Source organism: Silurus meridionalis, chromosome 17 (genome assembly GCF_014805685.1).
Source record: "Silurus meridionalis isolate SWU-2019-XX chromosome 17, ASM1480568v1, whole genome shotgun sequence".
NCBI classification, from domain to species: Eukaryota; Metazoa; Chordata; class Actinopteri; order Siluriformes; family Siluridae; genus Silurus; species Silurus meridionalis.
The window spans coordinates 1,063,806-1,078,100 of NC_060900.1; the positions used below are offsets into that span (position 1 = coordinate 1,063,806).

General features: G+C 44.1%; 3 protein-coding genes and 3 non-coding genes across 7 annotated transcripts in view; 4 read left to right on the plus strand and 2 right to left on the minus strand.

The window, feature by feature from the left end:
* Nucleotides 1-1,332, plus strand: part of aebp1b (AE binding protein 1b) — a 20,364-nt gene extending 19,032 nt beyond the window's left edge. Inside the window, exon 22 of the mRNA XM_046870599.1 lies at nt 126-1,332. Coding sequence (XP_046726555.1) covers nt 126-721 — 596 coding nt within the window. The 3' untranslated portion in view covers nt 722-1,332. The remainder of the gene's footprint in view (nt 1-125) is intronic.
* sf3a1 (splicing factor 3a, subunit 1) overlaps nt 1-14,295 on the minus strand; it is a 21,597-nt gene that overhangs the window by 7,240 nt on the left and 62 nt on the right. The window contains exons 1-15 of one of the 2 annotated variants that reach the window (XR_006928251.1): nt 14,135-14,295; nt 13,521-13,630; nt 13,211-13,421; nt 12,862-13,119; nt 12,521-12,595; nt 12,277-12,427; nt 11,960-12,156; nt 11,744-11,861; nt 11,344-11,651; nt 10,960-11,205; nt 10,659-10,866; nt 10,397-10,557; nt 10,169-10,270; nt 9,934-10,005; nt 9,551-9,719 (exon numbers count right to left, since the gene is read on the minus strand). The exon at nt 14,135-14,295 is cut by the window's right edge and continues 62 nt beyond it. Coding sequence is in view for 1 of the 2 variants with exons in the window: in XM_046870600.1 (XP_046726556.1) it covers nt 9,618-9,719; nt 9,934-10,005; nt 10,169-10,270; nt 10,397-10,557; nt 10,659-10,866; nt 10,960-11,205; nt 11,344-11,651; nt 11,744-11,861; nt 11,960-12,156; nt 12,277-12,427; nt 12,521-12,595; nt 12,862-13,119; nt 13,211-13,421; nt 13,521-13,630; nt 14,135-14,176 (2,361 nt within the window). In the remaining variant the exon portion in view is untranslated. Of the gene's footprint in view, nt 1-9,406; nt 9,720-9,933; nt 10,006-10,168; nt 10,271-10,396; nt 10,558-10,658; nt 10,867-10,959; nt 11,206-11,343; nt 11,652-11,743; nt 11,862-11,959; nt 12,157-12,276; nt 12,428-12,520; nt 12,596-12,861; nt 13,120-13,210; nt 13,422-13,520; nt 13,631-14,134 lie in introns of those variants that run through there. The other variant, XM_046870600.1, reaches the window with a different exon arrangement.
* On the minus strand, nt 1,189-5,598 carry pold2 (polymerase (DNA directed), delta 2, regulatory subunit). Its single transcript, XM_046870601.1, has 11 exons — nt 5,478-5,598; nt 4,204-4,425; nt 3,966-4,087; nt 3,703-3,826; nt 3,481-3,595; nt 3,191-3,389; nt 2,988-3,068; nt 2,750-2,907; nt 2,488-2,615; nt 2,267-2,368; nt 1,189-1,722 (listed from the first exon to the last, which is right to left on the minus strand). Exons 1-11 carry the CDS (start codon nt 5,560-5,562, stop codon nt 1,562-1,564), a joined length of 1,497 nt encoding a protein of 498 aa, XP_046726557.1. The 5' UTR covers nt 5,563-5,598; the 3' UTR covers nt 1,189-1,561.
* trnal-uaa lies at nt 7,089-7,171 on the plus strand. The gene has a single exon. It is a non-coding gene; the product is annotated as a tRNA-Leu (tRNA).
* On the plus strand, nt 7,535-7,616 carry trnal-uaa. The gene has a single exon. It is a non-coding gene; the product is annotated as a tRNA-Leu (tRNA).
* trnal-uaa lies at nt 7,983-8,065 on the plus strand. Its single transcript has one exon. It is a non-coding gene; the product is annotated as a tRNA-Leu (tRNA).

Consider the following 14,295-nt stretch of genomic DNA (forward strand, 5'->3'; position numbering starts at 1 on the left):
ATGTCCTTGAGATTGTTCTTGTATGGATTATGACCTGGATCTTGGAGCCACCACACTTCATGCTTCACTGCTTCTGAGAGGTGTAACTACTACCAGACTAAGAATGTTTTAATGTCCTATTTCAGGAGAGGCTGGCGATTACTGGCGCATGCTGAACCCTGGTGAGTATCAGGTGATGGCTCGGGCCTACGGCTACTCCTCCGTGAGCCGAAAGTGTGTGGTTGGTTTCGAAACAGGTGCCACCCTGTGCAACTTTGAGCTTAACAAATCCAACTGGGATCGTATCAAAGAGATCATGGCTCTCCACGGCAACCGGCCCATCCGACTGGTCAACCCTGGAAGAGGCAGTCAAAATACCATCCGCGGTGACAAAAGGCTCAGCAACCAGATCCCTAACATCGACGGGGGATACACTGACCGATCCCGCCTGCGACGCTTAAGGTTCATGAGGCTCCGTCAGTTACGCCAACAGAGGCTGCTGGCCAGGATGTCGACTACACCAAGCACGACAACGTTACCACCAACAACCACCGAGCCACCCACCACCTCCATCCCCACCACCACCACCACCACCACCACCACCATGGTTTCTCTGAACACAGAAAACTATACACAGTGGTACGACTCATGGCTGCCAGAGGAGGAAAACACCAACCAACCAGAGCTCGAGATCACGGACTCGTTGGATTACGACTATAATTATAAAATCGATGATTACTGAGACATTCTGAGGGTCACGGATAGGTTTTAGAGAATACAGTGAGCTACTTTCTCGCTCTGCAGATTCCACCAGCACATGGAAAAACTATGCAGTCTTCTGCATTCAAACTATGCAGTCTTTGATGTCACATGATCAAGCTTACAACTGACCAATTGTAACTAAACCCCAACCCCTTTTCTTCATTTAAAATAATGCATTTTCACAGGTTTGTGTTTTTTAACTGACAAACTCCAGAACTGTTTGTGGTCCATGTACACGACGGCGCACTTCTCTGTGGTCTACAGCCAGGTTTTTTCGCAGTCAGTAACAGGTTACAGATGGAGTGGTCATCTTTCATTAGCGACTCCTCTGCATCCTGCCACGTTTTTTTTTTTTCCCCTCTCTCTTACAATTACACTGGGTTCCAACTCCAAACTTCTCCACTGTCCTCCGATGACCCACACGGTTCCCACAAAACTGAACATTTATACAAAAAAAGTGACTTTATTTACACTTCTGTCACACAAATAAGCATCTCTGTCAGCACTGCACAATGTCTACAGGACGTTTCTCTTACAGAGACCTCGAGGTCGAAAGAACTTTGTTTCACCCAATAAAAGCTTGTTTATGGATTTATGGAGTTTGACCTTGTTTACCACACTAATGCTTTCAACACAGAAACTTGTGATGTTTAAAATCCATTTCCTGACACTCAAAACACGTGTCAAGAGGTGTATTTATATCCTTAATTACGAACACATTTCTTGCCTGATGTCACATCAGTGAAGGCTTCACCTCCTACTCATTCTCAAAGGTTTCTCTAGAAAAAAAATCCCTCACATTTAGTTGCACTGTGTATGTTTAATGGCTGATGTTCATCTCGTTCTCTTCGTCGTCCTCGGCAGAAAAGGTGGTGAATCTGATTGGCTCGCAATCGAGCGTGCGTAGGTTCACCAGACAGGCCGTCTGCGTACTGCTGAATTCTGGGACTGTCACCAGCAGCACCTCCTGACCTTCAGGACCTGAGTGAAAGGAAAAAAAAAATTAAAGTTGGAGAATCACAGTGGCCATCATTTGATCAGTCTCAGTAAAGAAGGCGTGGCCAACATTATCAGTCCCAACTTAGGAGGTGGGGTTTCAGTTCGATCAGTTACAATAAAGAAGGCGTGGCCATTGTGTTATCAGTCTCAATTAAAGAGGGTGTGGCCTCAAAGGTATCAGTCGGTCTCAATAAAGAAAACGTGACCAAAGTTATCAGTTACAATACAGATGTGGCCCCAGTTTAATCAGCAGAAAAGAAGGAGGCGTGGCTTCTATTTTATCAGTAACAATTAAAGTGGCCACTGTAATGTCCAGTCTCAGTAAAGGAGGTGTGGCCTATTAATTTAAATAAAGGCTATATGACGTGTTTTTGCCAATCACAAAATAGAAGTCCCAGTTATGTGGGCGTGGCCTCTGAAACCATCACAGCTTTTTCCTCATTTAATAATAGTAACAGATAAGGGCGTGTGTGTGTGTTTGTGTGTGTGAAATAAAGAGTGTGTGGTGTGATGGTTCTCTCCTGACCTGTGACTCGTTTGGACTGGTAGCTCGGCGCGTTTCCACTGAAGTACACGTGAGGACACTCGCTCAGGATGAACGGGTCCTTCTGGTAGAAAGGGTAACAACCTGCACACGTCACACACACACACACACACACCACACACACACGTGACATTAGCTAAACATACACATGATAAATACCCAGAATGTGTGTGTGCGTGTGTGTGTGCGTGTGTGTGTAATACCCAGTGTATCCGGCGCTGTAGGAGCGATGTGTCTGAGTCGCAGTGTGTTCTCAAGGATCTCCAGGTGATCGTCCACGCTGCTGTACTTCACAATATCACTAACGTTCTGCCCTGATGTCCCCAGGAAACTGAAACCATACACACACACACACACACACACACACACACACACACACACACACACACACACACACACACACCTGATATACTGCTATATGATTATACCTCTGGTTTAGATGATTTTAGATGTTTGTGCTCTCACCATACTCCATCCACCGTGGCCCTGTACGGGTTAGTGACGAGCTGCAGGGTTCGGTATGAGCTGCACAGAGGGAACATGCAGGTGTGCAGGGGCTGCTGGGGCAAGGTGTAGTTAGTGGGGTCAAACTCTCCCGGCATCACGTCTACTGCGACAGAGGCCTGCAAGACGCACAACACACACACTGAATACATGCTCTAAGTGTGTAGATGCTGGAGATGTTTGTGTGCTTCACACTCACCACCAGCTGAACCAGCAGCTCATCCAGAAGCCTGATGGCCTCCACACTTCCTGCCTGAGTCTTCTTCGTCAGATACTTCGCCTGGAAAATACAGTTATGGAATATTTTTGTTGGTGCTCACACACACACACACACACACACACACACACACACACACACACACACACACACACACAACCCGAACTCTTTCAGATGCTCCTCACCTTCGTGCTGGAGTCTTTATCCTGCGTGCTCCGGCTCAGCAGGTTCCCGGCCAGCAGGATGCGAGAGATGGACGCCGCACCGCTCTGCTCCCCGACGTCGCCCAGGTGACCCGACACCATGTCCACCAGCAGCTGCAATCCCAGCATGCTCTCTGCTCCGTTCCCGCCCAGACCCAGACCCGAGGCCAGGAGCACGAACCTGCAGGACGATCAGCATCAACGACTCAAACAACTCCGTTTTACAGAAGATCTGATCCTCCATGGTTCTGGATGAAAGATAATAAACAAACCTGTCTGCCTTTAAAGGCTCTGGGGGCGTCTGAGGCGGGAGATCAGCCAGACAGAAATCCTCCACCGTGAACTTCCCGTCGTTTTTCTCAGCACCCAGGACAGCGATCACGCTTCCTTTAGGAGAATCAACACGTACAACACTGCTGTTTATGTTCTGCAAACATCACAAAGATTAAACATCTCACTGCAGGGAAGTGACTGAGGGACACTGGTGTATTTACCGGTAACAAACTTGGCGGTTTGGATTTTCCCCTCCAGCTTGATCCTCTGCAGCTCGTCCTCCAGAATGAGCTCGTCTGATTGGCTGATGTATTTGGTACGAGGAGGCTGAGGGAGCAGGTTGTGCTGAAACGCGAGAATGAAACGAGCGAGTTAACCAAGATTAGCATTGGGGCGAGTTAGAGCGTTGTCATGGTTACATGTTTTGCCATGAAAGCTGGTATCTCTCGGGGGTTAATCATCAAAACCCTGTTTTCTTCCTCACCTCCTCGCTGATCTCCTTCAGGATGGATGGCTGAAGCTCCATGCTTTTGAACAACGTTCCTACGATCACACACCTGTCTCCAGTCTGCAGATCACACAGCTTCCTGATCGGCACCTCCAGACCTGAAACACACACACACACACACACACACACACACACACACACACACACACACACTTCAGGGGTAACTCAGAGATATGGGGGGGTATCTCAGGTGCAACTCAGTGTATCTCCTCACCCCATTTCTGCTGCGCCCTGTCGCTCAGAATCTGCCGCATCTGCATGAGGCGTGAGGCGTAGATGTGAGCGTACTGACGGCTGAAGCTGCGCTCGCCGAGATGGAAACACTCCGAACAGCTTGAGTAAGAAGCTTCCTCTCGCTCAAACAGAGGATTCTCTGAGCTCGGGGGACGCAGCAATGTCTCCTTCTGCACCATAACGTCTGAGAACATGACTCCAACTGGAGGAAGAAAACAATACAAAAACACAGGAAAAATTATATATATATATATATATATATATATATATATATATATATATATATATATATAATTTTAATTGTGTTTGTTAAACAGTAGGTACACTAATAAATCATATTTATATATCATCAACTAAATTCGATTTTTTTCCCTCTTCTTTGGATTCACCACTGCAAACAGGAAAGGGCACAGAGCCGATCCTTGATGCAGTCCAACCTCCACCTTGAACCAGTCTGTTGTTCCTACTGCACACTTCACTGCTGTCACACTGTCCTCATACATGTCCTGCACCACCCTCACATACTTCTCTGACACACCAGACTTCCTCATACAATACCACAACTCCTCTCTCCACCCTGTCATACGCTTTCTCCAAATCCACAAACACACAATGCAGCTTCTTCTGACCTTCTCTATACTTCTCCATCAACATTCTCAAAGCAAATAATGCGTCTGTGGTGCTCTTCCTCGGCATGAAACCATACTGCTGCTCACAGATGGTCACCTCTTCCACTACTCTTTCCCATAACTTCAGGGTGTGACTGATCAACTTTATTCCCCTGTAGTTACTGCAGGTCTGCACATCTCCCTTATTCTTAAAGATCAGTACCAGCACACTCCTTCTCCATTCCTCAGGCATCTTCTCACCTTCCAAAATACCACCTTCTCCAAATACTCCCTCCATCTTCTCAACACACTCTCCTCACTAGTCAACCCATTTCCATCTCCATCCTTTACTGCTCTAACCTGCAGCACTTCCCAGCTCGGTTCCTCTGCCTGCCCAATCGGTACAAATCATTATGAAATAATTTAATAAATAAAAATAAAGAAAACTCATGAATATGTAAAAGCTCATAAATATGTAAAACACGAACCGCGGCGATGTTTCTGTACAAATATACAGATTTCTTTTACCTTCTGTTTCACTTTAAACAAAAAAAAACACTTTTAAATGTTGATTTAAATAAAATAATGACATTTAATTACAGAAAAAGAGAAATAAAGAGAAATAAAGAGAAACGTGGATAAAAACCTGAAAGCTGTAAACACCGGACACTGCTTTGGGATCTCGCGCGAAACGCTTCACACAGCGTCCACTTCCGGTTATGACGAAACATCCGGCAAACATAAAAGTCTTTGTCAGAATAACTTTTATTATTATTATTATTATTATTATTATTATTATTATTATTATTATTATTATTATTATTATTATTATGAATAATAATAAAAATGAGGTTATTTCATATAAATGAAGTACATGTGCTTATTTTCTTTTTGATCTACTAAATCTTTGTTTGCACTTTAAAAAAAAAACAATAAATAAAAACGTAAAAAGGAACCTTAAGAGGAACCAGACTCATAGGTGAACCTCATCCTCATCTTCATCACTGAATATCATTTTTTCATTACAGTGTTGAGATGTTCAGTGATGGAGCTGAAGTTCAGCAAACTGTAAACACTTTGTAGCAGACTGATGATAGATTATATTATATAGTATTAATAATAATAACAGTCCAAATCCTTTCCTCAAAATTGTTGAGTTGCTCATCAGTAACTTTATGGATCTTCAGGCTGTTTATGTGGAACATCTCCAGCTGTTTACAGACACCTCTTATTGAAGAGAACTCCAGAGGTGGGACTTTAGGATGAATCAGGCAGATCCAGAGAGAAGAAAGAGACAAGAACTCTGGTCACTGGTACCTCAGGAACATGTTTAACTCTATAGAGAGAAAGAGTATAAAGGAGAAAAGGAGAAAAGGAGAAAAGAGAGAAATAAGGATTGGACACTGGACAGTGTGATCAGGGTGTAACACAGACATGAGGGATCTCTGGGATTAATGACGTCACCACACCACCATTAGCACACGTGTGTGAGAGTGAGAGGAAAACAGCATCCAAATATCTCAGTTCACCAAAACACTCGATATTCATGATCCCCTAAATTATAAATATAATTAAAGAGGATTCTCGCAGAGAAAAACTTTATTACAGAAATCTGCTTGAAATGTGTTTGATATCCAGTAGATGGCAGCATCGTTCCACTAAACTATAAACACTTCTGACGTCACTTTCGTGTAAAGTCAATTTATCATAAAATGTTGACTTTAAATAGATCAATTATAAACAAACATCAATAAATTAATAAACGTAAATTAAATATACAATAAATCCACAAATACTACACAATTAAAGCGTAGAAATATTATTAACACGTTTATCATTTTTAATTGTAATTATTAAAAAATCATGTGACACGAAAATTGACACGATTCTATTAAAGTCTCGAATCTTCAGAACCCCAGACATTGTTATTACCCGATTTTACACTTTTACACTGAGATTTCTGTACAATACCAACATCATCATTCATCACATCACATCACCTGCTCACGCGAGGTCCTGCAGAAGATTCTGCAGCTTAAAATCAAACCCAAAATCTTATGGTAATAATATCAGAAATGAAGATCTGCATCAATGTTACTTTTCCTTCTTCTTCTTCTTCTTCTTCTTCTTCTTCTCCTCAGATTTGGCCTGGTGGCTTGTGCATTTTTTTCTATAATTAATACACTCACCACCTTAATCCAGGTGAAGGTGATCAGGAGCAGAGTTTGACCCTGTGATGACCTCCATCAACATCAGCACCAGGATGGCCGAGTGGTTAAGGCGTTGGACTTAAGATCCAATGGACTCATGTCCTCGTGGGTTCGAACCCCACTCCTGGTAAACATATTGAACGTGTGGAAAGTTTGCAGAGAGTTTAAAATGGAGAGAAGATGTGATCAGACTAGAATAAAAATCTCCAGCCAATAAAAACTTCTTATGTTCTCTCTCTATAAGAAAACATATGTATTCCAGCTGAATGTTTGGAGAAAGTGCCCGGATGTGTAAAAAAACATTTATAGATTTATTTTGTCAAAATAATTTTTTGTTGCATAGAAACTAAATGAACATCGACGTGTCTTTCAAAAAAAAACTATAAAAACACTGGGTTTCCACATGTTTTTCAGTCTGTACATAGAAATTACATTAATTAGAGATTATTATAGTTTAATTAGTAAAAAAAAAAACACTGATCAGAACATCAGCACCAGGATGGCCGAGTGGTTAAGGCGTTGGACTTAAGATCCAATGGACTCATGTCCTCGTGGGTTCGAACCCCACCCTGGTAAACATATTGAACGTGTGGAAAGTTTGCAGAGAGTTTAAAATGGAGAGAAGATGTGATCAGACTAGAATAAAAAATCTCCAGCCAATAAAAAAGCTTCTTATGTTCTCTCTCTATAAGAAAACATATGTATTCCAGCTGAATGTTTGGAGAAAGTGCCCGGATGTGTAAAAAAACATTTATAGATTTATTTTGTCAAAATAATTTTTTGTTGCATAGAAACTAAATGAACATCGACGTGTCTTTCAAAAAAAAACTATAAAAACACTGGGTTTCCACATGTTTTTCAGTCTGTACATAGAAATTACATTAATTAGAGATTATTATAGTTTAATTAGTAAAAAAAAAAACACTGATCAGAACATCAGCACCAGGATGGCCGAGTGGTTAAGGCGTTGGACTTAAGATCCAATGGACTCATGTCCTCGTGGGTTCGAACCCCACTCCTGGTAAACATATTAAACTCCTCACATGAACTTAAGCACCTGAGATGATCAGAAGGTTCTGAATTTAAACCCCAGTGTTTCCTCAGAGCTTCTACTAATTTTATATTGTGTCTTTAAGAGTAACATCTCAGAGCGCTTTTGAAGCACAGAAGAAGAAACAATCATTTTAAACAATAATAATAAATAATAGTAATAATAATAATAATAATAAAAAACAGAGCGTAAACGTACAGGAAGAACAACCAAAAGAGTGGAATCAGAGGAACGGAGATCACATCTGGGAGTGCAGACAGTTTAAAGCTGGAGAAATTTAGACCTGGTCTTAGTCAGAACCCACACAGCTGGATTTTGGACCACCTGGAATTTGTTTAATGCAGCAAATATGTAACAAGCAAAACATTACAGTGATCGATTTGTGAAAAAACAAAAAAATTGATCAAATTTTCCGCACCTGATAAAGATACCATATGTTGAAATCATAAAATTAATTAATAAAAATGTAATTATTAATTATAAAAAGTAGTAAAATGTTAAAACAGTACAGAAAGTAAAGTCGCGATGACGTGTATCCTTAACCCCGCCTCTTCTTCTGACGTCATAAGACACTTCAACCAATAAACAAGCAGAGAAACCACTTCTAGTCTTTTCCACTGCAGAACTGAACACTGTACAGAACATGTTCTCACTATAACTGTGATACAGTGAAACGCATTTCTACCAGTTTACACTCAATTCGTCTCACTTTATTATCTCAAATGTTTTCTGTGTGTGTTGAAAGTGTGTGTGAAGAGGATTTACGGCTTTAAAAAAACCTAACCCCTTTGATAAACAGGGATTACTGTATCTGAGTCTCTTCTGCATAAAAGTGAAATTTAAGAACAAGAGATCTCAAAAGCTGATCAAAAAGAAAGATGTAGATACAAAAAAAAGCAATGGACCCAAAATCAAACCTTGTGGTTGACCTTAGATAAGCTCAAACCCCACCCCTTCCCAAAAAAACACAAAACATGTCGAAGACCAGTATGAATAATGAGTTGACTAATCATCGGAGAACAATCCACACACCCACCTGAGTGTATCACGCTCTCATCATCATCAAGATCAAAGCTTTCTGATTCCACCACATATAGTCGCTGTTGTGAAAGTCAAACTTACAATAAAAACGTTCACCTAAACACACACGAAAACCAGATTAAACTATTTACAGTTTAATTTTATTCTCATTGTTCACAAAAAATACAAAAATAAATAATAATTAGACTGGAGTGTAGTGAAGATCTAAAGCCTGGTGAAGGCACGAGAGAAGGAGGAAAAAAAAGAAAAGAAAAGGACAGGACGATGTTTAGATCACTTTTATTTAATGAGTTTATTGGTTTTAATTTTGCTTTGTGTTCCATCACACCATCGTTTCACTGGAAGGAGAAATTAACCTTTAAAGACGTCACACTCCTCAGATACATCATCATACACTCATTATACAGATAAGAGTACAGAGAGAGAGAGAGAGAGAGAGAGAGAGAGAGAGAGAGGGGAGCACAAGAGAACGAGAATGGGGTGATCATTTCTTCCTCCCTCCTCTCTCCTTCAGTGCCAGGTGAATTACAGAGCCGTTGTTCATGTTGTAGTACGCCAGAGAGTTGGAGTCCTTGATAAAAATCCCCTGCACGCCCACACACACACACACACACACACACACACACAGTTCAGACACTACAAACACACCATGATATAAATTTGTCTAAATTCAAAAGACATCAAAGGAAATGATCAGACAGTTACAGTAAATATAAAGTGTATTATATATAAAACGAGTCACCAGATTGATCAGTCTATAGATTTATTTATATACATTTATAAAAGAAGTGTTGTTTTACCTCGAACTGAAGTTTCTGCTTGCCGGCTGGCATCCCTGTGGCCTCGTGGATCTTCACCTTTATTACAGACACCTGAAAATACGCCAAAAAAAAAAAAAAAAGATGCTCGAACTCACATTATTATTTACTTTTAATAAACTAACAGTTTTGTTTAAATGTGGACTAAGAACACAACAGGAGGCATGTGTGTGTGTGTGTGTGTGTGTGTGTGTGTGTGTGTGTGTGAGAGAGTGACCTGGTCTGTGAGCGGCAGTGTGAAGTTCAGCATTTGTCCGCTCAGCTTCCATTCGGTCTTGTCCTGCATGTTGGGAACCTGAACCTTCACCGCCACAGGACCCTAAAACACAAACACACACACATTTACACACAAAATTAACCAGTGATGGACACTAGGGGGTACAAACCAGTCACAAATAACAGTGTGTGTGTGTGTGTGTGTGTGTGTGTGTGTGTGTGTTTTGACCTTGTTCCTGCGCAGGAACTCGTCTTCTGGGATCAGGTTGTCCTCCGTCTTCATCTTCTTGGTCACCGGCTCGTCTTCGTGCGGGACAGGAGGGTGGGCAGGGGGCATAGGGGCCGGGGCAGTACTGGGTGGCTGGGGCACCGGAGGGGCAGGTACGAACGCTATGAGACAAAGGATAGAAATGTGTTTAGTCTCCCAGTTGTGTGTGTGTGTGTGTGTGTGTGTGTGTGTGTGTGTGTGTGTCAGAGAGTGTGTGTCTCACCTGCAGGCACCACCATCGGGGGAGGGCGAGGAGCCATGATGTGGGGAGCAGCTGGGGGCATCTGGACCACGTTGATACGAGAAGCGTGGACCATGGGGGGCATCGGGGTCAAGACCTGACCGGGAGCCAAGCGTACCACTGGGGCCATGGGGGGCCTCTGGAGAACGGGCACAGCGGAGAGCAGGGTGGTGCGCACTGGGGGAGGAACCTGAAACACAACACACACTCAGTTACTGGTCTGTGAGAAGTTGAAGAGGTTTTAATGGTATAAACTGCTGAAGGTTATGAAGATGGTACTGACTGCAGGTGGCATTCTGGGAGCTGTGTTGATGGGCGGGCTGGGTTTGGATAGGGTGGGCATGGTGTTGGACAGGGACATGGGCATATTCTCGTTGGGTTTGCTGGGTCCGATCTTGTCCTTGCTCTCATCTTCCTGCACCAGACCCTTGGCTTTGTGGATGGCTTCGATCTGCTCCTGCAGCGTGATGTTGGCCTGAGCGGCCTGCTGCGTGCGTGCCATGCTGCCTGAGTGACCGTCCCAGGTCACCTACACACACACACACACACACACACACACACACACACACACACACACACACACACACACACACACACACACACACGGTCAAAAAAAAAGCATGCAGATGTAAAGATGGAAATTCATGGTTATTCGTCCATCACTGACCTTCTCCTCAGGCTTCTGGATCTCCTCCTCTCCGATCTTCTTACCGATGGCAGTTTCCTCCACACCGAAGATATCGGTTCTTCTCTCAGCCAGCTGCTTCAGGCTGCTCTCGATGTCCAGGCCGGGAGCGTACACCTCCTCTTCGATCTGTCGCTCTCGGAGGTTGCGGTCTCGCTGCTCCAGCCAGCGCGGGTCCAGCAACCCGATACGCATGTGCTCCTGCATCTTACTGGCTGGGATCTTCTCGCCCGTAATGGGAGAGATGAGGAACTCATCACCAGGAGGAATGATGGCCTGAGACTTAGAAGCTTAGGAACACAAAGAGAGATGAATCTTTAAACATGATCAATAAATCACATGAAAAGGAGACGTTCCTTATAAGTTCTCCAGGAGGGCTTACCCTTGGGGTCATAGTCTTTGCGAATGATAACCTGGTCTGGAGTAGGAGGCAGAGGAGGAGGCATGGGGTTTTCAGGAGGAAGTGGAGCCTTCATCGACTCGTCCTCGTCATCCGAACCCTACGAGATGTTTCACACATAAAGCCTTAGTCCAAAACAACAACAACAACAACAACTCTGTTCTCATCAGGTGTGAGGAGACATCATCAGGGGTTCACCTCGTCCATGTCCTGCAGCTGTGTGTCCTGATCCGGCTGAGCAGAGTGTCCTTCGTTCCGGGGTGCACGCTCGTCCTCCTCGTCCTCGCTCTCCACCTCCATCTCCACCTCCTCGCTTTCTCCATACTTCTCATAGCGCTCCTGGATCAGGATTCGAGCTCCGAGTTCCTCCGGAGTGGTGGGAGGAGGGAAGTTTCCTGGAGAGAGAGAGAGAGTCAGTAAAATAAACACACACTAAAACCCTTCCTCTCACACACACACACACACACACACACGTTTTTCTCTCTCTCTCTCTCTCTCTGAGATCTTCTCCTCACCTTGTTCGTTGGGCTGAAAGTCGACCGTCTCCACAACCACGAAGTCGTGCCAGTCGATCTGAGCGTACGCCACTCGCTCTCTCTCTCTCTCCTCCTCCTCCTTCTTCCTCTCTCGCTCCTGGTACTTTGCCCACTCCACTCGATATCTCACCTGACACACACACACACACCACTGTTACACACACCCTTGTATAACACACGTTACCCTCTGCAGTAAGGCGATCAGACGTGTCGCTCACGTTACCTGCTCAAGGACTTCGCGAGGATTCTCTGCTTCTCTCTTCAGTTTCTGCAGGAGGCCTTTCGGGGGGATCAGAATCTTTAAACACACACACACACACGTCCATGGTTTACACGACAATCCTTTACACAACCCAAACATCACTGAGGTGTGTGTGTGCAGTGTAGCGTATAAGCAGCATGTGTGTGTGTGTGTGTGTGTGTGTGTGTGTGTGTGTGTGTGCGCGCAGTGTAGTGTATAAGCAGCATGTGTGTGTGTGTGTGTGTGTGTGTGTGCGCGCAGTGTAGTGTATAAGCAGCATGTGTGTGTGTGTGTGGGTGTGTAGCGTTCTGCCGTAAACACACTTTGGTGTACTGTTCCACCAGTTTGGTGAAGTAGTTGAAGAGACTGTGTTGAGGACGCAGGAAGTCGAACTGGAAGTTCCTCTGCTCCTTCTGCATGAGCTGCGTGAGGAACTGGCGGCCGTTACGAGCCACGAACTGAGCCGTCAGCTTCACCACGTCCAGGTCGAAGGCCGAGATGGAGGGTGGGTCGGCCATGAACTCAAACTCGGGCGGGGGCTCCTTGGGAACGATGGTCTCTTGGATGACCTGCGCCTGGACCTGGAGGAACCGAGACATGAACACAGGAGAGGTTTAAATTCTGTTCCTCCTCATTATTACTCCTGAGTGAAGGTTGGGTTTGAGACCGGACCTTCTGCGGGAGCTGCTGCTGCGCCTGCTGCATGGACTGCTGCTGCATGACCTTAGGCACGGCGGCCGACGGCTCCTGACCTTTGCCCTCTTTGAACTCGTTGACCTTGTGTCGGTAGTAGGCATGGTACGGGTCGCTGGGGTTCAGGAAATTAAACTTGGGGTTGTTGATCTCGTTCTGACGAATCCTCGCTTCAAACTCGGGACCGTTTCTGCACAGAGAAGTGTCACACACACACACACAGAATCAGAACCAGAACCTGAGCAAACAGGCGACTGTTCCCAAAGTCTATTATCTCAGAGTTCTGCACCTCGCTACGAAGCTGGCGGTCTTGTCCACGATGTTGCGCACTTCAGGAGGAGGGTAAATGATCCCCACGATGGGTTTCGTGGCCGGAGTTTCCTCTTTCTGCTCATCGGCCTGCGTCGCAGACAAACAACATTTTAACACACAACAATACCTCTCGTTTTACCCCTCACATAAACACACACATTTCCAGCTGATACAAAAAAAGTAAAGTGTAATAACATCTATAATCGATATGATCATAACGATAACAATACGGAAACGGTATCGTGACGGAAATATATCGCGATATCGGGAGCATGCGGTCAAACCGCCCACAACTAATCCGGGTTTCACTCTGAATTTAGTTAAAAGCTCATCAAAGCAAAACTTTGCGAATTGCTCTCGAAAATATTTGATAAAAGTGAGAGTAAATCCACACGGGTGATTTTCTCAGGCCTGCTAATTGCTAACGTTAGCCGTTTAGCTGTAAACCACCGAACAACCTGGAGCTTCATTAAGAAATACTGGGCATCGTAGATCCATTAATATAATCTTTATAATGTTATAATCGTTATAATTTCGCACATTTGACTCACACATATATAAATATTAAGATAAATGGTCATTAGCGCTCACCTTGATGTTCGCCTCCGCCTGAGAGATCTGCACCGGCGGCATGGCTGATCAACAAACCTGCCTGATTCTCCAGAAACCCGTGAAATTCACAAACTCCTGGTGATCCGAACAACTTCGGATGTTTGTATTGATCCTAAAAATGAAAATGTATTTGATAAACA